This window comes from Nothobranchius furzeri, chromosome 13, assembly GCF_043380555.1.
Source record: "Nothobranchius furzeri strain GRZ-AD chromosome 13, NfurGRZ-RIMD1, whole genome shotgun sequence".
Lineage (NCBI taxonomy): Eukaryota > Metazoa > Chordata > Actinopteri > Cyprinodontiformes > Nothobranchiidae > Nothobranchius > Nothobranchius furzeri.
Window position 1 is genome coordinate 35,934,149 of NC_091753.1, and position 22,264 is coordinate 35,956,412.

A 22,264-nucleotide genomic window follows, 5' to 3' on the forward strand; every position below is an offset into this window, starting at 1 on the left:
ATCCAGTCTCTTTGTGCCTTTTATTGGTTTATCTCATGTTACAGTTTTCAAGTTGGCTTTAATCTTTGAAATCAAATTAATTTGCTAACTTGTAACCATGTTCTGCAGAATTATCTGCCAGCATCTGACAAAAAAAAAAACATTTAAGAAAAACTAAATGAAAAGTCATAATCCTAGTTTTCTAAGCTGCTACATGTTTCCTATTTAAAATGCTTCAGGGGATCCCGATTACCAGAGCAAAGAGTTTTGTTACCAACTGAAATAAACATGTATTCTGTCCTGGGTTTGGATGAGGAATAACAGATGATCACAAGTGAACAATTTCAAAACATTTTCTGAAAACCAGCCCTGTCTTAATTTCCAATAGCAAACAATGAAATTTAAGGAGGCATTCATTCAGTATGTGTAATCTGTGAGAGGTCTACAGCTAAGCTAATGTCGCTAATGTTCCATACAATTCAGGCTGAAAAGCACAGACGTAACAAAAACAGTAAACATTTAAAAATGGTTTTACAGCCGCTCCCACAGAAAAGGGACAAAAACCTTTACAGGAGTAGTTTCCACACACAACCAGGTATTTCTCCTGCTCCACTGTGCTTTCGTCCTGGCTTTAAAACATCTCCTGTGACAGTCGGACAGAAAACAGCCTGCAGTGATAGTTTTAACTATCCACAGACATACATAAATACTTTATTAAAAAAAAATTACATTTAATCACAGTTTAGGAAAAAAATAACAAAACAAATGTGATTCAAATTTCAAAGACATTAAATATAAAAGAGTATTACTAACAACATGGCTGTGCTGAGTGAGAAAAGGCAGCCACGTCTCTGTTCTTCTGCTCCGTGAGTATTGTGATTCAGTCATGGTGTGTTGAGTGGTTATTTAGCTTTTAAACGGACAACAGTCCAGTTCATGTCCTACATGAGCAAACATGCACTGCAGCTTTTATCTGATGAGGTGGTAGGTGAGCCAGTACATGAAGACGGGCTGTGCTGCTGCTATGGACATGGTCAGGTACATCCTCAGCTGGTTCCTGGCTCCTCTCACCAGCTTCCCTTCAGCTGCTGCCTCAGACAAAAGCTTCAGACGTAGGGTGCGGATCTGAGGAGAGATTGAAATGTGTAGGATGAGTGGCGAGTAAAGGTTAGGGTTCCTCTAACGATGCAAGGATGTCTCATTATTCGCTTAGTAAACATTTCAGAACTTTGACACATTTTATTTAATAATTAAAGCTTTTACTTGTCATCTGAGAATTTGTGATTAAGTAAGATCTGAATCAGAATGACAGAGGTAAAAGCATCCTAAAGTCTGCCTTTTTCAGAATCAGAATCAGAAGAATTTTATTGCCAGCGCTCCTTTCAGAGCGTAGGAACTTGACTCCATGGTACAACCTGACCAAGGTTACACACACACACATAGACAAGACAGATACAGGCAGACCATGGGAGCAGCCATAACGGCGCTCCTTTGTAGATGAGTTAGGGAATATATGAGGGAAGTTCAGGGATGGAGAAAAAAGGCATTAACAGGGTTACACCAGCAGGGTGTAGCACTCCAATGCAAAAAAAAAACACCCGACATGTAAGCAACAAACGTCACAGTTCACAACATGAGACCCGGTAGGTAGGGGGGAGGGGCTGGGATCCTGGTTTCCTCAGCGGGGCGGCCTGTGTGGCGCTCAACCAGCTGTCTCCGCAGGTGGGAGGGAGGTCATGAGGAAGCATAGAGAGCAGTGAGTCCTTCAGCTTGATGACCTCGGTGGAGACCACAATCTGAAGGCGGGGGGTGGGTGGGTGGATAGAGATTCACAGCATTTGTCAGCATTCCTTCCAGCGTGGGGGTTTTGCATGCAACTCCAAGGCTGCTTATGGCGTCAGATTCGATAACAGAAACTTTGTTTGGGTCAGACAGAGATAATTTTTCCTCTCTGCCTTAAGTCTGTATTGATCATTCAAGTCCTCCAGTGAAGCCAATTCAGTGATTAAACATCTCCACACCGCCCGGTGACCCTTTCCGAGATGTTATCAATCCTGCGCGCTAACACCGGTAACGCAGCTAAGACATTGTCCAGCTTGCGATTCACCTCGAGCAACGTCCCAGTCTGTGAGGTATCCACACGGACGGTGCCGTCCATGGATGCGGGTCGCCCTCCAATCGCTCCTGTCATCCCAATTTTACGGAAAGCCAGATATCCTCCCACTCCAATCAGAAGAAATCCAACGATCATCAGGCCAAATATCCACAAATCTTCGACGTCCTCAATGGACAGCTGAGAGAGACAGATGATATTCCACTTCTTCCAGGAATCAAACATACTGTATATCCCGCTGCATGTGTCCCCTGAGGACAAGCGTGAGCCCCCTCCTCCGTCCTCATTGTAGAAAAAATCTTATCAATCGCGTTGAATGACCAATTAATTAAGTCAATGTTGAAAAATGCTGAAAAAGGTGATTGCAGAGGAAATGCAGAGAAGCGCTCTGTAGGCAGACGGGACAAAAAGAGCCTTGGGAAAACACAGATAAGGGAGGAAAAGGCAGAAGCGTCTGCTCCCTGTGAGCGGCAATACAATATGCCGATGATGGTCAGGTGTATCTACCTTTGAGACGATGCTCTGCTGGTATTTTTCAGAACCTAATCGACTGTCTCTCTGATGTAAAATCCTGGAAGCCACTTAAAGGGGAACTAGGAAGTTTTGGCTTGCTTTTAGCACCCCCCATAGTGTCCATTTGTAAACCAAAACCTTTCTCCTCACTGTGTGTTCCTCTTTTCAACACCTTAATCTAACAGCTGAAATGTCTCCCCAGCCTTTATTTGTGTCTACAGGAGTGATTCATCACTAAATTTAACAAATCAGCTGTGTTCATGATTAAAACATGCAGGAAACGTGCTGAAACCAGACCGCAGCACTAGGTATGTCGTCGGCTCATTTTTTTTCAAGTCTCAACAGACCGCGGGGTCTGAAGTTGCAAATAGAATATTCTGGAGCGATATGGGCTGGGTGGACTTTCACACCCAGTAAAGGATCATTTTAGCACATACTGGCTCAAGACAACTTTATTAGTCCCCGAAGGGCAATTTGAGAGCATTGTGAAGCAGCAGATACTAAAATCTCTATGTTCTAAAACTCAGTCAATTTACATATTCATAAAACCCATAAAACCTATATACGCATTCACGTCATACCCTTACATGTGAATGACCAACAATGAGTAAACCTTTTTGCTCACACACACACACACACAAATACTCATGCATACATGCAATTACATGCATGCACACATACAAGTAATGCACACACCCCATCTGCACTAAGAATTAAGAAAATGATATAAAAATATTGTAACGTCACGTAATGGCCTGGTTTAAGACTCACAGGTCAGATACACAGCCTGGGTCACCTTGCCCTGGCTACTACTCCAATCTGCAATATAGTCCTTCACAGGAGACTTAGTCTGCTACCAATCCTTTAATCTATGCAGCTGTCTGCTTATTCAAATTCAAAAATATTTATTAATCCCAGAGGGAAATTGATTATCTGACTGCTATTCCATCCACAGCAAGAAGAGGACATTTCAAGATTTAAAAGAATCATTTAAATAAACTCTCTTTACTGCTAATCATCAAGGTTCATTATAACTGTGTTTAATTACTGAAATGAATTATTATTCTTTGGTTAATAATTATTTATGGTAATCAGTAATGCTTTACTATGACAAGAATCATGTGCACTTAGTCAGCCCACACAGGTCACAGTAACTAAGTTAAAGGTTAACTGCACTCACATGATCTTTTCCCATAACACCAGAACTTTCTATCTTCAGGAGGCGTGTTTCTGAGGGTTTGTAAAATCTTCCTTCTACATGTCAAAACCTGATTCGTTAGAAAAGATAATAGCCATCTTTTAAAACAGAACTCTCGTCAGTTGCGAGTGAGTTCTAGAGAAGGTTGGGATGGCTGCCCAATGCTCTTTAACCAAACAAGCAGTTTCTGTCACGTTGGCAGAACTGCTCCAACACACCAAAACGACACCTGGAGAACAAAGCTGATGCTACGAGATTCCTTAAGAATCTGCAGAAGCAAACCAATTCCACTTGTGTGCCTGCGGCATCTCTAGGACCGGAACAAGTCTGTACCATTGGTCTTCCCTACCGGACCCAGTACCCTGAAGCTGTTCAACATCCTCCTCTGACCTCCGGATCCACGACGAGGGTCGCCTGACGGTGAGGTAGAACATAGATTGCGTCTGAATGCTCTTTAATAACAACTTAGCTTATTGACAAAACCAAATTCTTTCTCCACCCAGAACGCGCCCTCTCTCTAAGATGCACATTCTGATACATGCTTCACTCGCAAACAAAACACACTTCACCTTAGATTCATCCAAACACAGGGCTGTTTTAATACCAAGGTCTTTTTAATACCAAAGCTTTTATAAATTGTCTTTTAAATTGTCATGTTGAAATTGTTTAGTAATACATCTCTTTACCTTTTTAAACCTGACTTTCTTGAAATAAACACGGAGTGGGTGTATATTGATCACAGAACAAGCAAAGATCTTTAGATCTTCTAAATGAACAAATACATTTTGCTATTAGGGTTGTCACGGTAACCGGTATAGCGGTAAACCCCGGTAAAAAAGTTGACAATAAAAATAACCGTCCAGTTTTTAAAAAACTAAATTATCTCGGTGGGTTTACCGTGGCCGCGGTTTAGGCGCGGTGACCCTCACCAGCCACCGTCGCTTCTGTTGAAGATCCCGCGCGCCGCACAGGCACTTTTTAGTTTGCACGGAAGCTGAAATAATGGCCGAAGGAGGAGACTGCAGCGCCCAGGAAATCCATCAGCCCTCAAAGAAAACTAAATCGGAAGTATGGGCATATTTTGGATTTCTGAAGAATGCCGAGGGACAGTTAATAGAAGACGGCTATCCCGTTTGCAGAACGTGCAGGAAAAAAGTGTCTGCAAAAGGCAGCAACACTTCTAATCTAATGGCACATCTGCGTGACAATCACCCACGTCTCTACAGCCAGTGCAAGGTAAGTCAACATTAGCATTTTAGCTAAAATGCATGACGTGAGGACTTTTGGCTGAGGGAGAATGCAACGAGTCACTATAGACAGCAGCCGCAGCGCCCTCTGCCAGCATTTAAACCGTGTCACGGACACCCCCATATTAAAATGATGTTATGCATTATGGCTCCCATGGCGCAGATGAGTTGGTCGCCACTGCTCACCCTATTATTATGAATTTAATAATGGTTACTGCTTGATGACATTTACCCTAATCTGCAATGATATGATATATCATATTAACTTGAAGGACACAAACCGAGGACAATAATATTTTCCTGATATAGTTTTTTTTGTAGTTGTCTGAAACTGTAACACATTTCTGGCACTATAATTAGTACATTTAATACCCTCGAAGTGATCAACAACGCATAGTTATAATGAAATATTGGAATTAATGGGAAATATGCCTTGAACTTCCTTTAAAATGCCCTGTGAGATAATACATTTTTTGCCAATCCTTTTCTTTGGAGTTAGCAAAAAAAAAAAAAAGGTATAGGCAAACACATCGTATGTATATTGATATGAATAGTTGAATGTTGAATAATGATAATGATTCAAAACAATGACGTGGATATTTTTTTAATATATTTTATTTTTGTTTACAGAGAGGAGCAGTGGGACAGACAGCGAGGCAACGGAGTACCGCTACTGGATCATCAGTGACACAGACACTTGTGCAAGCATTCCAAAAACAGACCGATTACGTGCCTGCATCCCAAAAGGCTCAAGAACTGACTGCAGCCATCACCTATTTAATAGCAAAAGACATGATGCCTTTCCGGACAGTCGAGAGACCTGGCTTTCTGAGGATGATGAAGGTTGCCGTACCTCATTACAAAGTGCCTACACGCAATTATTTTTCTAAGACTGAAATCCCAAAAATGTACAATGCAGTCAAAGCTGATGTTAAGAAGAGTTTGGCTCAGGGTGAATTCTTTGCTGCCACTACTGACTTCTGGACCAGTAAAAGAGGGGGTGGTCTACCATACATCAGCTTTACAGTTCATTATCTCACCCCAGACTGGCAACTGGAATCACACTGCTTAGAAACTCAGTTTTTTCCAGAAGTTCACGCTGCTCAAAATATTGCAGAGTTTTTTGAAAATATGTTGGAGGAGTGGGAGATAAACAAGACAGATCTGGTCTCCATAACCACAGATAATGCAGCCAACATGACCAAAGCCTTTGAAGAGTTTCCAGATGTGTGGCTTGGATGCTTCGGTCACAATTTGAACCTGGCCATCTCAAAGGCTCTGAAAATACAGAGAGTTGAAACAGCAGTAAGGACCTGTCGTCATCTTGTCCAAGGCTTCTCACGGAGCTGGAAGAGAAAGAGAGGACTGAGAGAAAAGCAAGCTGCCCTCACCTTGCCACCGCTGGCTCTCATCCATGACGTTGTGACCCGATGGGGATCGACATACAAGATGCTTGAGCGGTTTATCAGCCAGCAGCAGGCAGTCTGTGCTACACTGGCTGCAGAAAGAGGAGCTTTGCATCTGATGCCCAAGGACACTGACATAATTGTCATGGAGCAAGTCTGCCAGCTCCTTGAACCACTAAGCAAGTTTACAGATGCACTTTGCTCAGAGACACGAGTGACTTTATCAGCCATTAGGCCAGTCCTTGACCACATCACTGGTGATGTCCTGGAGGAAAATGAAGAGGAACCAGCCCTGACCAAGCAGATGAAACAAGCAATGAGAGAAGACCTAAACAATTGGTACACAGAGAAAGCAAAAGATGTCATGCAGATGGCTTGTTTCATTGACCCCAGGTTCAAGAATAACTTCTTAGATGCCCCTGTGGATGATGTAGTTGACCGCTGTGTTCAGGAGGCCTTGAAGCTGACCCCTGTACAAGTCAGGCAGGAACCACAAAGCACCAGCAGTAACTCTACAGCAGCAGCAGGAGGGAAAGGCCTTGCTGGGTTACTAAAAAAGATTACCTCAACAAGGCAGCAGCGATCTGAAGAGGGTTCAGGTCCAGCCACCCCAGAAGATAAAGTGAAGAAGGAAGTCAAAGTCTACATGTCTCTGCCATCCATTCCAGCTGATGATGATCCACTGGTGTGGTGGAGGGGCCATGCATCAGAGCTGCCTCATCTTGCCAGGCTGGCAAAAAAGCTTTTGTGTATCCCAGCAACTAGTGTTCCATCAGAGAGAATATTCAGTGCCAGCGGGCACATTCTTTCCTCTCTTAGATCACATCTTAAACCAGAAAAGGTTAATATGTTGACATTTTTGCATTTCAACCTGAAGTAAATGGTCATGCATACAGTCATGATGCTGGTTGCTGGATGAAGCATCTTACTTGTTGATGAAGGAAATATACAATTAGTTCCTTGTCATTGATTTGTTTACTTATTCAATGCCATTTATACTTGAACATTTGGATTTGATTACATAGTGTAGTAGTTATTTTAGTAATTTGTTTAAAGTGGATATTTATTTTAAATACATATTTTTTTAAGGTTGACTTGTACAGTGCTCAAGTCAAGTGTGGACTGGAGTTTTAGATTTTCATTTTGATAATGAAGAAAACAAGTTGTGTTTCTTTGACTTGTTTACATATTGTTTATGTTTTGAATGTTTGGATTTGTATAATTTAAACCTGCACTGACTACTGTAACATGTTCCAGAAAAAGAAGCTATTTGTTCCTTGTGAAAAGTTGCACTTTTGCTAAGGCTTTGTGTTTTTTTAGGTTTAATAAACACTGTTAAACCTTTTCAAAACTATTTCAGTTTGTGTAGAACATGACTATCAATGCTTTCTGAACATATGCAACACCGTTTAAAAAATACCGCGATAATACCGAAAACCGTGATAATTTTGGTCACAATAACCGTGAGGTTAAATTTTCATACCGTGACAACCCTATTTGCTATTAAATTAAATCTTTAAAAATAAATATTACAATCTTTTGATTAACATAGACCAAGCAAGTTGGTGTATGAATTTATATCTTTTATACAGTGGTGTGAAAAACTATTTGCCCCCTTCCTGATTTCTTATTCTTTTGCATGTTTGTCACACAAAATGTTTCTGATCATCAAACACATTTAACCATTAGTCAAAGATAACACAAGTAAACACAAAATACAGTTTTGAAATGGTGGTTTTTATTATTTAGGGAGAGAACAAAATCCAAACCTACATTGCCCTGTGTGAGAAAGTAATTGCCCCCTGAACCTAATAACTGGTTGGGCCTCCCTTAGCAGCAATAACTGCAATCAAGCCTTTGCGATAACTTGCTACGAGTCTTTTACAGCGCTCTGGAGGAATGTTGGCCCATTCCTCTTTGCAGAATTGTTGTAATTCAGCTTTATTTGAGGGTTTTCTAGCATGAACCGCCTTTTTAAGGTCATGCCATAGCATCTCAATAGGATTCAGGTCAGGACTTTGACTAGGCCACTCCAAAGTCTTCATTTTGTTGTTCTTCAGCCACTCAGAGGTGGATTTGCTGGTGTGTTTTGGGTCATTGTCCTGCTGCAGCACCCAAGATCGCTTCAGCTTTAGTTGACGAACAGATGGCCGGACATTCTCCTTCAGGATGTTTTGGTAGACAGTAGAATTCATGGTTCCATTTATCACAACAAGCCTTCCAGTTCCTGAAGCAGCAAAACAACCCCAGACCATCACACTACCACCACCATATTTTACTGCTGGTATGATGTTCTTTGTCTGAAATGCTGCATTACTTCTACGCCAGATGTAACGGGACATTTGCCTTCCAAAAAGTTCAACTTTTGTCTCATCAGTCCACGAGGTATTTTCCCAAAAGTCTTGGCAACCATTGAGATGTTTCTTAGCAAAATTGAGACGAGCCCTAATGTTCTTTTTGCTTAACAGTGGTTTGCGTCTTGGAAATCTGCCATGCAGGCCATTTTTGCCCAGTCTCTTTCTTATGGTGGAGTCGTGAACACTGACCTTAATTGAGGCAAGTGAGGCCTGCAGTTCTTTAGAAGTTGTCCTGGGGTCTTTTGTGACCTCTCGGATGAGTTGTCTCTGCGCTCTTGGGGTAATTTTGGTTGGCCGCCCACTCCTGGGAGGGTTCATCACTGTTCCATGTTGTTGCCATTTGTGGATAATGGCTCTCGCAGTGGTTCGCTGGAGTCCCAAAGTTTTAGAAACGGCTTTATAACCTTTACCAGACTGATAGATCTCAATTACTTTTGCTCTCATTTGTTCTTGAATTTCTTTGGATCTTGGCATGATGTCTAGCTTTTGAGGTGCTTTTGGTCGACTTCTCTGTGTCAGGCTGCTCATATTTAAGTGATTTCTTGATTGAAACAGGGGTGGCAGTACTCAGGCTTGGGGGTGGCTACAGAAATTGAACTTGGGTGTGAAACAACACAGTTTTGTTATTTTTTAATAAGGGGGGCAATTACTTTTTCACACAGGGCAATGTAGGTTTGGATTTTGTTCTCTCCCTAAATACTAAAACATCATTTCAAAACTGCATTTTGTGTTTACTTGTGTTATCTTTGACTAATGGTTAAATGTGTTTGATGATCAGAAACATTTTGTGTGACAAACATGCAAAAGAATAAGAAATCAGGAAGGGGGCAAATAGTTTTTCACACCACTGTATGCATGTATGTATGTGTATGTATATATATATATATATATATATATATATATATATATATATATATATATATATACATATATATGCGCATGTAAATTTCATTCGTCAATATGTTTGATCTTAGGAATTAAAACATAAGCTGATAGCAACAGCCTTTAATTCCTAGATATGTAGTTCATTAACCCTACAATATGAACAATATGAACAAGTTGAAAAGTACCCCTTAAATATTCTGAGTTTTAATGATAAGACTGAAACTGTTGTGGTCCTAACCAAACGACAGACAGAGTGCCCTTTATGACTGTGATATGTCTGCGCTGACCCTCTATGAGAGGTCTGTCATCACTAGCCTCGGAGTGAAATTTGATGCAGCACTTAAATTTGACAGTCAAGTTAAAAAGGGTTGTGAACTCATGCTTTTTCCAATCTACGATGCAGAGCAAAAATCAAGCCGTTTATGTCATTGTCTCTGCTTGAGACTGTGATCCACGTCTTCACGACTAGACTATTGTAACTCCCCTTACCTGGAAGAGGTAAGTAGCCTATCACAATTACAAAAGGTCCAAAATTGTACAGCACGGTTGTTGACTGGCAAAAAATGTAGGGAGAATGTTAATGCGGTCCTCACTGACTTCCTGTCTGGTATGGGATTGATTTCAACATCCTTTTATTTGTGTTTAAGTCCTTGAATAGTGGTGCTCCTACATGTCTGACTGATCTATTACATTGATATGTCCCGTCTCGTTCTCTCCAGTCGTCTGATCAGGATTTATTAGCTGTTCAGTCATTTAAGCTGAAGTCACGAGGGTGTCAGTCTTTTTCCGTTCAGGCACCAACTTTGCAGGAAGCTCTTCCAAGAAGCGTTGACATCTTTAAAAGTAAGCTAAAACCCATCTTTATTCTCTAATCTTTGGATCTTTTTAATGTCCTTTTAACATTTTAACTACTTTAAAAGGCTTGTACATTGTTTTTATGTTCAGCAGTGTTCAGCACCTTGGTGCAACCATTAGGTTGCATTGAAGTGCTTCATATATGAAATTGCTGATCAGATAACTCATTTAAAATGCTCCTACTCACCATGAAGACAAAGATGGCTGCACAGCACCACAGCAGAGAGAGAAAATACGCCAGCCTTCCGAACAAAAGACCTGCTACGACACCTACGATCATTCTGTGTTCATAAAAAAAAAATTAAAAATTAAAACACAGAGATGCAGCTTTAAAACAACAGTTAAACTTTTATTATGCCAACTAGGGATGTAAGTAGGGCTGGGCATCGTTTGATTAGAAACGATTCCGATTCTGGTTCCAATTCCTCGTTTTGATACCAGTTCCTATCGATTCCAGACTCCGATTTTTTGAAGACATGACATGTTTTACATGAGCTAGCTAACCACAGGTCCAACTTGATGAAATAATCTCAACTTCAACATGAATTTTAATTCTATGAACAATAACATCACCATCATTTAGACCAGGGATTCCCAAAGTGTGGTGCGCGAGCTGCCGCTAGGGGGTGAGCGAGGTGAAAAGTGTAATGGCTGCGGAGCTCAGAGAAGTCTGTCATATGTCACCATTAGCGTAGCCAGAAACTCATTTGTGGGTGCGCCTAAGAAAAAGTAAGTGGGCCCAATAAATGTAATTGAAAACAAGTATAGTTTTGCGCGTGTCCTCCGCATGTGCCCTAGCTTCATAATAACAATGCGCCGAGCTTCAGCACTCTGGTCTGCGCACGCCGATATGTTCCGTATTTGATCATTTTTAACGGTGTTGGAGGAATCTGAAGGTGGCGAGTCATTCTGGCAGATTGTAATTAACACCCTGTCTCATGCAGGTGTTCTGACATCGTAAACCTCACACACAGAACATTGTGGATGTAACAAAATAAATCAAGAAATGATTCCAATTCAGGCTATTAACAGCGCGCTGAAGATCTGAAGATCAGAGTGCGTCTGTCAGAGGTCAGACGCGTTCCAGCGGAACCACGGCTCACGGGTGCACAAGTGAGCACATCTGGGCTGGGCAGAAGTAATTTTACAACACTGGTTTAAATAGCGCCAATAACGAGACACGGTGACTTGAACGCTGCAAGTTGTGAAGCGCGTTCCATCCGCGAGCCGCATCACCAAGCAGAAAGTGAATGCGTCAAGCATAAACCAAGCTTCACGGAGCTGTGCCGCGCGTGTGCGCGCGCACACACACACACACACACACACACAGATTCAAGAAGCGCGCACGCTGCGCAAACTCCGGCGCGCCGTCAGACTGAAGGCAGAAATGAGCGCTGCCTCCTCCGTGATAAAAACTTTTAAGAGATTTTATAAAAACAGTTTTCATTCAAGGTCAAATTAAGATATTAGCTTCTATTTTGGGATGACGTATTAAAGTTGGGTCCGCTCCAGCCAGTGACTCCTCATGAACCTGACCACAAGTCCTGTTACTGCAGCATTCCTGTCCGCGTGGCAGCGGATCGCAGATTCAGCCACACCGCAAAAAGTCGGTCTGAGGCAAAAGTGAACCTCATGGCTATATCTTTATATTTTCCCCTATTGACATTTGATTACAAACAAGTAGGTGACCAGCTCAGGTTTATGCAGAGCAGAAGGAAGGAGAGCGCTCTGGCCACACAGGTTAAACGTTCCTACTTTAAGAAAACCGTTAAATTGCATTGTTGATGTGCTACCTGGGCACTCTAAATATTTATTTAAAATTAAATCAAAGGAAACTGTAATGGTATCGAATGTTTATTAACTACTATTTAAAAAATTAAAGTGATGCTGGGGCTGGGGGGTGCGTCGACATGGTCGGGACATAGAAGGGGGTGTGCGGCTAAATAAGTTTGGGAGCCACTGATTTAGACAAAAACATGTTTTGGAGAAAAAAGAAAAAGACTTGCAGCACAACCAGTGTGTTTGTTTCTGATCACAACCAAAGTCTGGAAGCAGCCTCTGGGATGAGAGGCTAAATGTCTCCAACATATCCAGAAACGTCCAGCTGTTTTCAGCTAAATCTCTCAGGATGATCATGTCCAGGATGACTGAGAACTACACCTCCATGCTGCAGCAGCATTCAGTCAGAACAGAAAGTGAAACCTAAATGTAGCTGTTGTCAGTAACAATCTAACAGATTTTAAACATTAAAACTCTCAACAGATGAGTGTTGGTGAGCGGCTGCGTCTGACTGCTGACGCTCCCGTGTGTTTTTATTTCTGCAGTGAGGCAAACTCACCTCACACCGTCCAGTTTGTTCTTTAAAGCTTTTATTAAATCCACTGTGTTGAAGTATTTTAACAAGTTTCCTCTACGCTGCAGGAATTAAAGTTTACATTACGGAGTAAAAGTTCGGCAAACGCGTTTGTTTATATCTGGCCGCTGCACGCCGGGTGTGGGGAGGGGGGACTCGGTGCTGATCAGCTCTGAAAAGTGTTGATCAGAATTTGCAGATCACATTTATTTTTCATGGAGATCGGCCGCGGATTCCTCTTCCGGTCGGCATACTAGTGTGGCAGGACTGGTTGGCGTCTAACTGCCCAACCTATAACTCTTAAAGAGAGCCTAGTATAAATGGGGGCGCTGTAGCGCCTCCCTCTCACTTGTTCCTTACCCCCTCCTTTGCGTGTCTGCTGTGGAGAGGACTTCCCTTTCTGTTGACCTGTATGAGGAAGTGTGCGGTCGTGTGTGAGACCTCGGAACACTTCAATTGTGAGTATGCCTAATCCCAGCGGGTGTAACATGGGAGTTAGTCTCTATTATTGCTCCTGCTCAGGGATCACTTGGATTCGGGCTCAGTCGGCGAAACGCACAGCGTTCCGTGGTTCCGGGTGGTCATCTGTTATCAGACGTGGTATGATCAGCCTGCTGCTTCCTCTCCACTCAGTTCATTTAAAACGTTAATTGTTTAGTGTCTCTTCTTCCTTTTTTAGAATTAGGAAAGGGTTTAGCATACCCTCAAAGAGACTCTGCTGTTTTGCTTTTGTTTGACTCCTGCTTTCATCCTGTCAGCGTTACCGCTCCTGCTGGTGTGGGTGTGCGGCGTCTGATCGAACAAGCGGCTCTGCCTCTGCTGGTCGCTGGGTGTGCCCCGCATTGTGGACTCGAACGAGGGGACAGGGTTTGGACCTGACCGCTGTGTTCCTGGCTGCTTGGAGCACCTCACAGACAAGTGGACATTTCATTAGCAGGAGCATCGTTGTGTGTGTGTGTGTATATGTGTGTGTGTGAGGCAATTAGCTCCCGTAATTGTGAGGGGCCTCACATTTCTTTCATTAACCGTTCTCTTTTGTTTACTTATTTTGACAGGCTGGTGGTGGTGGCCACGTCAGGGTGACGGTTCCAGTTGAGTTGCTCTTTGGGCATGTTTGCAGTTCTTCACTTCATGTTGGATTGGTTGCACGAGTGACTGGGGTGAACTTTGGGGTTTGTTGTTTTTTTTAGTTTATGGTTCTGTCTCTACTGAGGGATTCGGCACCTCCTCAGTAGCCTCAGCCTGCCTTTTTATAATTATTTTATTGCCATTTTGGCCTTTTAGTAATTAGTTTTCGCTTTTTTACTCAAGTTTTATTTATATTTCTGTTAATACATTTATGTCATTTGGGAACCCAGACTCAAGCTCATTTTTCATAAGAGTGGACCTATGTGTCCTTAACCTTTGTCCTTGGGTATCAAAGTGGCGTTGTTGTTGTTACAGTAAGAACAGAAACACTTGTTCCTCCCCAGTCTAGGAGGAACACGTATGGGCCATTCCCATCTGTACCGGGTCGGCCCGGACCGGGTAGCGTAGGTTGTTTACATATCTGGGTGGCCTGGTATTTTACCGGGCCAACCAAGGCTCATTCTCAGCCCTCTTCTCGAGGGGGTCTGCTTCAGGCCGACCAGGGCCAACACACCCACTGCTGACAGCAAATTCACACCTTCCATTAGAGCAAGTCGGCCAGGCTGGGGCCGACTGGGGCTACCCGGCCCGGTACAGATGGGAATGGCCCAGTAGACTGGTTCCGGCCTAGCGTTGCACTAGAGCCGTGTGTATCCCCAGCTCCTAGCCCTGCTCGCCACACTAGGAATCGAAACTAGGAATCTAAATAAAAAACTTTGAGCAATACCGGGAAAGACTAAACGTTGGTACCGGTTCCAATCGATGCTCGATGCCCAACCCTATGTCGGAAAATATCGATATGGCAATGTATCGCAATATTTTTTCCAGCGATATTATATAGATATTCAAAAGCCGTGGAAGAATTTTCATGCAAAATTTGTGTATTTTCTTTTCTGTTGGTGTAATTCAAACACCGACCACTAGTTGGCAGCAGTGTGCACTGGGTTTTGTTTCCACCATTGAAATGTAAATCCCTCTATTTTGGTTCAGATACCTCATGTTACACATCTTAAGTATCAGTTTGGACTGTTTATTGAATTTTCCTACAATAATTGTAGTAAAAAAAACGCTTTATATCGTCTGGCTGAATGTATGCATTATATCGTCTCCCCTGTATCGTAATACCTATCGTATTGCCAGAATTTCACCAATACACATCCCCAAAGCCAACAGTTAGTCAGTGACTTGATGCAATGTGCTGGGTTCCTTATATAGGAAGCATTATTTCTGATTGGCTTAATGAACTGACCTGAATTGGAATGTTTATTATGTGAGGTGCCTTGAGATGACTCTTGTCGTGATTTGGCGCTATATGAATAAACTTGAATTGAAAGTTACACATGCAGGAACATACCCGACATATTTGTAGCCAGAAAAGGCCAACAGGTCAATGGTGGTGAGGTCTGTGTTGACGGTGATGAGGTAAAGTGACAGCAGGACCAGCAGGACTTCCATGATCAACCACACCAACGCTGAGCTGGCCTGAACTCCCAGCAGCTCCGGAGAAAACCTGACAATTAGAAACATCCAATTACCTTCCTGTTTCTAATCATCATCTAGTTTTTCACATTTATAAAAAATAAATGTAAGAACCAGTACGTCTGCTATAGTAAACACAGCAGAGATGGGTTACCTAGATTTAACAGTAAGATGACCAGATGTGTACCTGTTCTGTGTGCCAAGGGCCAGTCCAGCCACCAGGACGTAGGTGATGAAGCCCATGGCTGGGATGTAAAGATCTGGGGCGTTTACATCAAAACGTGGAGCAACAGGTGTGTCCTGCTGGTAACTCACTTCCCAATTCTAAAAACACACAAAGCCACAGGATCTGCACCTTCAAACTCAAGGGATGAATGTGTAGCGTCCAGAAATGGACAGTTTTTCATCTACAGTTGACCTCTCCAGTATCGGGTCGTATAGAGACATAACCCCGGCTTTCCACGGGAGCCGTCAGCAGCACGTTACTGCAGCAGCACGTCATAGCTGCTGATAGGAACCGCTGTGGTCAACAGAACCTTTTCCACTGGAGCCGTCGGCAGCCGGCAGCAGCGCGAGTCGGCCGCGTCTCAGGAGCAGCATGTCGCGGCCTTTACGCGCCGGTTCTATTTCCTACGCGCGACGCCTCTGAAACGGGGCAAGTTCGACATTTTTGGGGAAGGAAAGACAGGAAATCGGACGCGGAAATGGAGAGAAGCTCCCGAGATTTTCAGAATAAAGAACGTACTGCCTTCCGGTCGCTTTACTTTAAAAAAGGTTACTAACTGTGCGGCCCCGTGAGAAGTTATCACCTAGCTAGCGGTCTCCTTTGTTTTTCAGGTCCGTATTGGCGATTATAAAACGGACAGAACATAAAAACACAAATATTTTGGAGCCATGTTGTAGTTTTCTCCTGCTTGTTGTTGTGTTTACTGACGAAGTCACTCGTGTGACTTCGTGCTCTGTCGGTGACAGTTGCTCCCCTGCTGATTCGCGTCTCGTGGGAAGGGCCAAGCAGCAGCTTACGCGAGCAAGACGTGCTGCTGCAGTAACGTGCTGCTGACGGCTCCCGTGGAAACCCGGGGTAAGTCTTAACTGGAACCTAGGGCTGTCACAATAATCGCAAGAACAATATATCGCGATATTAAGAATCCCACCGCGCAGCATGACGTGCCACCGCAATTACCGCACTTGATTAAATCTCGCGACAGCGCATGCTGAGATGTAAAGTCCGGCTGATCGAGGAGACAGTAGGGCACTTTTTTTTCTGTTAGATGTTGCAGCCAAATTTGCAATTCAAAGTTAAACCTCCTGAATTTTGTTTTTAAGTTCAGTCAGAGAATGCCGTTACTGCCCTTTGATCTGCATTCAATAAAGTGTTAAAAATGGCCATGTACTTTTTCTAACATTTTTTAAATGTGTAAGCACAATGTTTCAAAGGAAATATTGCCATGAGTTTAGTAATTAACAAACAAATTTGCTAAGTACATAAATAAAAACGGGGTGCAATAATATCGCATATCGCAATATTGAGCTGCCCTGACTCACCGCAGGGGGAATTCCTCAATCGCGACAGCCCTACTGGAACCTTTAATCTGCAAGAAAGACACTGTTGCCTGGCCAAGGTCCCCCTCAAGTTGCCTCTTATCTTTATCTGCTTTGCTTCACGGAACAAGAAGAACGAACTTTTATAAGAACAAGCCGTTATAATAACGAATACTGAATGATGCAATGGAATACGTAAATAATCATATGGGTGAATGAATAATAATGTTTTGATTAATCTGTGCTTAAATTACTGAAGTTGAAATGAATATTATGTTGTGATCAGTAAAGTTTGATTTAACAAGTGAATCACTACCTACTGACAGCTCACACACTCAGACACATGACGATAACAAGGTTAAACTAATCTCATGACACCATTGCTTTCTGTTCCACAAATCAGAGCTCCTGTATCTGATGCGAGGTGTGGTTTCTGAGGTTTGCTGGCAAAACCCCTTTACTTGTAAGATTCTGACTTGTCAGTAAATTGAAATATGGTGATTATTAAAACAGAACTCACTTCCTAGTGAGTCGGTTGAGCCGAACTCTGACTGGCCATTGGGAGGAAAACTCTTCTCCCAACGCATCTTTTGACAAGCTGTCAAAACCTGTTGCACGCTACAGCTGACCGCAAACGGTTCCTTCAGAACAAAGCTGACCAGCTCCGACTCCTTAAGAGCCCTTCCATCGATGCAAATAACTAACTGTTGTGACCCGGAGACAACTCTAAGACCGGTCTAGTGGCACTGCGGTCTCTTCTACGGACTTCGGTACCTTTGGGGTCCACAGACTTCAACGCATTCCAGATCTACCACGAGGGTCTTCGAGAGGGTATGTAGATACGACAGAATGCATCTGATGTGGTTTTATAAACCCTCAGTGTATAGCAGACCACTCAGAACTCAGTTTCTCCAGATACGAGGGTTCTGATAACATCACATTCACACATCATCACACCTCACATTCCAGCCACGTAGATTCATCCATCACATAAAGTGTTTCCTAGTTGTCATGTTTTCAATTGTTTAGAAAATAAATTTCTTACTTTTTATAAGCTTGACTCTGCCTGAATTAGCACATTCTCTGCCAATGACGACAAAAGTCGTCATTTGCATTTTTTTACTGTTTGAGCATCGGAACGAGCCCCCGCGCTGAGAGAACAAACATCTCAGCCCTGAAGCCGATCTTCATCCGCATACGTCACAGATCACATGATCAGGAAGCAACACATCCATGTGTTTGGAGATCGTTTTGGGCCGTTCCTGTAAAAAAAGTGAGGCGCGAACCGGAAAAACGTCTGCCGATCACAATTCAACAACGGATTATGAAAGAACGGATAACGCTCGAAACACGCGGCTTCTTCCTGATGTAAGAGGTGAGTCTCCTCTTTGTTTTGGTTGTTTTGGCATCGACATCATGCTAGCGCGCAACGTTCTGTGACACTTAAAAAAACAGTAAAAACGGTGAGAAACGCTGGCAGCGAAGGGCGTTAGCGATCAGGAAACGGCTGGCAGTGAATGAGTTAATACGAAGTGTCTTACAATCCCTGAATAAACAAAGAAATCTAATTCTTTTGGTTAAACATTCAAACATCAATCAGGCTGAATTTCCATATGTATATAGAAAATCACATCTTATTGGTCAAATGTAGTGTAGCATATTGAGCTTAAAAAGCACCCAAAGTACATACGTATGCTAACTCTACAAATGTTTTATAGAGCAAAAGTTTTTTAAATAATTCCTGAGAATATTTCATTTTGTCCAAATCGGAACTATTTATGGGGAATTCCTGCTGACTTGCTCCTCTACACACACTGGTCAGCCTGCTAAAACTCATGCATGCAGTCCAAGCAGAAGCAAACTTACTTTGTGCATGTAAGGAAAAACTAAAAGTCCAAGTTTCTTCCCGACATAAACCGTGTCAACAGCAAAGTAGTATTTCAGTTTCGAGATTGGGATGAATCGGTCCAACTGAAACACAAACATTAATAATCTTAGGCTTTTCATGTAAGATTATAACAGAACAGTTTTAAAATTGACTTCATACAGGACAGATCCTAATAAGTTACATTTTTACAAATACACAACCATGAGCTGGTCTTACATTCTTGTCCACCATGTCCTTCCCCTGAGACGCCAGTGAGCTCCCATACGTCATAGCCAGACTGGACATGGGGTCTGACAGGAAGGACTGACCAGCATACCATGCTGCCTGAGGTCCAGCTGGCTGGTTCCTGCTAACGTGAAATAAGAAAGTGATCAACCCTGAAGTCATGTTTGTGAAACAAATGCTGCCAGACACTAAAACAATGCTGACACTATAAAATTCAATGTTTTTATTTGGCTGGTGGCCATAACGTGGTAGTTGGTGTCTGAATGGTTTTAAACTCCTTTGATGGCGTTTCTGTCTTCTTTGTGCCTCCTACACCTGCGCTCAGCCAGCAGCCCTTTCTCTTTTACGTGTGTGTGTGAGTTTGCATCTACTTGGGATGGGATTGAGGGTGGGAGGAGAGAGATACAAAGGGGATCTCGTATGTGAATCTGTGTGGGAGGGGTGGGAAACCGACTGCTGTCTGATTGTTTTTAATATTGTAAAGCGCTTCATAAATAAATTTCATTGACTGAAACTCTACCAAGTTATACCTGTAGGCTCCAGGGCCAGATCCACTCATATCTTCAAACAGCTGGCTGCCATCTGAAACATCTGCAGAGCTGTTCCTCAGACGCGTACTGGGCTCTGTGACAAGAGTTTACAGAAAAACAATGAAGTAGATTTCATGTCGGACATTTTTTGAAAGAATGCACTAAAAACATCACAAAGAGAAACAACTTAAAGGAAAATAGTAAAACAAGCAATAATCACTACAAAGCTGGTATTTGTCCAAAATTTCTATTGAAATTTTAACCAATTATAGATTTGATTACTTTGTCATCTATATTTTTTATTAATTTAAAGGTTTCTGCACTAAAACAGAACCTAACAACTTATAAATAATATAAATGCAGAGGCTCATTTGACAACTCAACTCAACATTACCAGTAAAGTATTAAAACACAAAGATCAGCTGACTATATTGGCCAATTGTTGAGTTTTATCAGCAAATAAAAACTTGTATTTGGTTTCTCGTCTCTAAGCTCCTATGTTGATCCTTTCTTGGTTTATGAACTCCACTGCTAACAAATAACTAATATATTAGTTTTTCCTCAGAGAAAAAAACACACACACGGGCGTGCGCGATGGCATCATCCTTCGGAGCCACAACGTATAATTTTAAACCCGTGTGATAAAAAATTAAATCTGTAACACGACGTTCAAACTGCCACTATCCCAGGAACTAAATAGTTATTGTTTTGTTTTATGATGCGTTTTATTTTGAACTATTCCCTCCAAATGCCTCCAGCCTATATTCTAAAACATCACCGAAGCCCTATAGTAACCCATAACATGTGCAGCACACATAAATACAACATGAAACCAGATTCTGACTCGACGAGATAACAGAAACGACAAAGTAGCAGGAGAAAACCCACATCAGAGCAATTCCAAGTAGCAAATATTAGCCACCGGTGTTGTGATAAACACTCTAGCTTCACTTGACCCTGAATCTCAGTTGTTTTCATGAATAATATTTTGAGATATAATCAAATAAAACATCTTAATTTTGCCGCTTTTGAATATTGTAGTAGAAGCACATCCTCATGACTTGGGGTGAACAAATCTTAGTAAATCCACCAGACTCAACCTTACATTAGCCACTTAGCAGTACAGCAATAACACGTAATAGTTTTATAGTGGAACTATGGACTACAATTGAAAGACACTCAACGCAGGTTACGTTTTTGTGGCTTTTATATGTTGTTATTTATTATTAGCATCAACCGGCTTAGAACAACAAGCTAACTTTCCCTTCAACTCCTGAAACCCACCACTCCCTTCAGTCTTCCAGCAAATGTCGACAGAATTACGTACGTAACTTACGCTGTCTGAACCCACTTTGAGAAGCGGTATAATCCATTTAAACTGTCTTTTAAAAAAGCAGCAGTTTTCTGTAAGTTAACTCCAATCAGTTCGAGTTAATATAAGTTAGCAAGCTACACGTAAAAGTTGAACTCATTCATATAGTGACCCGGAAATGAATGTCTCTTCATCTTCTTAGTCCTGGGAGATCAGCGGCTCGCTGCTGCCCCCTACGGTTAGACATTTATAATGCGTCAAGGCAAAATTCAATGTTCCGTTTTTCCCCTCAGTTTACAGTTTACAGTTTACTTTATCTCAGATTTAAAACATAAATCTCCCATCTGAAAAACGGTTTAAATGTTTTTCTGATATTTTCTTTTTGCTCACTTCCTGTCAGGATTATTCCACATTATGACGATTATTGAATCCATGATGCCCAGTCTCCACTACATTTTCCACAGTTAGAGTTCTTCACCTTGGTTTAGGTGAGTACTTAGCAACTTTTTCATATTTTTAAACCACTTTCTTGAGCTAGCATCCGCTAAAATGACCTTTTACAGGTTATTGTAAGGCCACCACCATCGCCTCATGGCAGAATATTCCTCTCGCAATTACAGAGTGGTAGGCTGCCCGGTAGGGACTTGCATACTTTAGAACATGAACACAGCTGATTAGTTCAATTTAGTGATGATTCACTCCTGTAGACACTACTAAAGGCTGGGGAAACATTTCAGATGTGAGATTAAGATAGATAGATTTTGCTTTCATTTTTACAAAAATGACACAGGATGCTAAAAGCAAGCCAAAACTACCTAGTTCCCCCTTAATGTCTGGCCTTCGGGATTAAAGTGTTTTCTGCGTTCTGGCGGACACATACACTGCCGGTGGTCGGGTTCCACTATGACACTCCGGACGTCCATCTAGTCCCTGACCTGTGCGTGTGTTCTCTCACTCAAGGCCTTCACGTCCTTTGTCCACGTGTCCCTTTTGTGCTATTGGTGAGATGGTGAGAGATTCTAAATGTCCCGTGACAGTTACACCCCGACTGCACGTGCTACAGACTACTGCAGTTATTGTTGGTCGGCGCTGGTTAGTCAATACCCCCGCGCTTGAAGCCGACATCTACTATAATCCCCACAATGTGTCCACTCAGGTTGAGCTGCCATCCCAAACTCTGTGAGTGTCAGTCTCTCATGGTGATGGTCCATATTGGTGAGGTCTCTCTATGTTATTTGGATCCAGATGAACACA

General features: G+C 42.3%; 1 protein-coding gene across 4 annotated transcripts; it reads right to left on the reverse strand.

Annotated features, from left to right (window-relative positions):
• Positions 1–6: 6 nt before the first annotated feature.
• On the reverse strand, positions 7–21,375 carry yif1b (Yip1 interacting factor homolog B (S. cerevisiae)). Of its 4 annotated transcripts, none has more exons than XM_015951671.3 (8): positions 21,035–21,375; positions 19,699–19,792; positions 19,160–19,289; positions 18,922–19,026; positions 15,701–15,837; positions 15,389–15,544; positions 10,741–10,834; positions 7–1,104 (listed from the first exon to the last, which is right to left on the reverse strand). In XM_015951671.3, the coding sequence occupies exons 1-8, from the start codon at positions 21,069–21,071 to the stop codon at positions 949–951; spliced, it is 909 nt and encodes a 302-aa protein (XP_015807157.1). In that variant the 5' UTR covers positions 21,072–21,375; the 3' UTR covers positions 7–948. The 4 variants fall into 4 exon arrangements, with proteins under 4 accessions (XP_015807157.1, XP_015807156.1, XP_015807154.1 ...); XM_015951670.3 differs by having other exon boundaries at positions 19,160–19,292; XM_015951668.3 differs by having other exon boundaries at positions 21,026–21,375.
• Between the last annotated feature and the right edge of the window lie 889 nt (positions 21,376–22,264).

What these genes read in the sequence shown, in the direction of transcription:
- yif1b (XM_015951667.3), bottom strand. Translation starts at nt 21,071, where the DNA reads ATGGATTATACCGCTTCTCAAAGTGGGTTCAGACAGCGTAAGTTAC. An exon ending in GTTCAGACAGCGTAAGTTAC is followed by an intron (nt 19,793 to 21,025) that starts GTACGTAATTCT and finishes CTCTTGTCACAG; the next exon opens with AGCCCAGTACGCGTCTGAGG. An exon ending in TTTTTCCTTACATGCACAAA is followed by an intron (nt 15,838 to 18,921) that starts GTAAGTTTGCTT and finishes GTGTGTTTTTAG; the next exon opens with AATTGGGAAGTGAGTTACCA.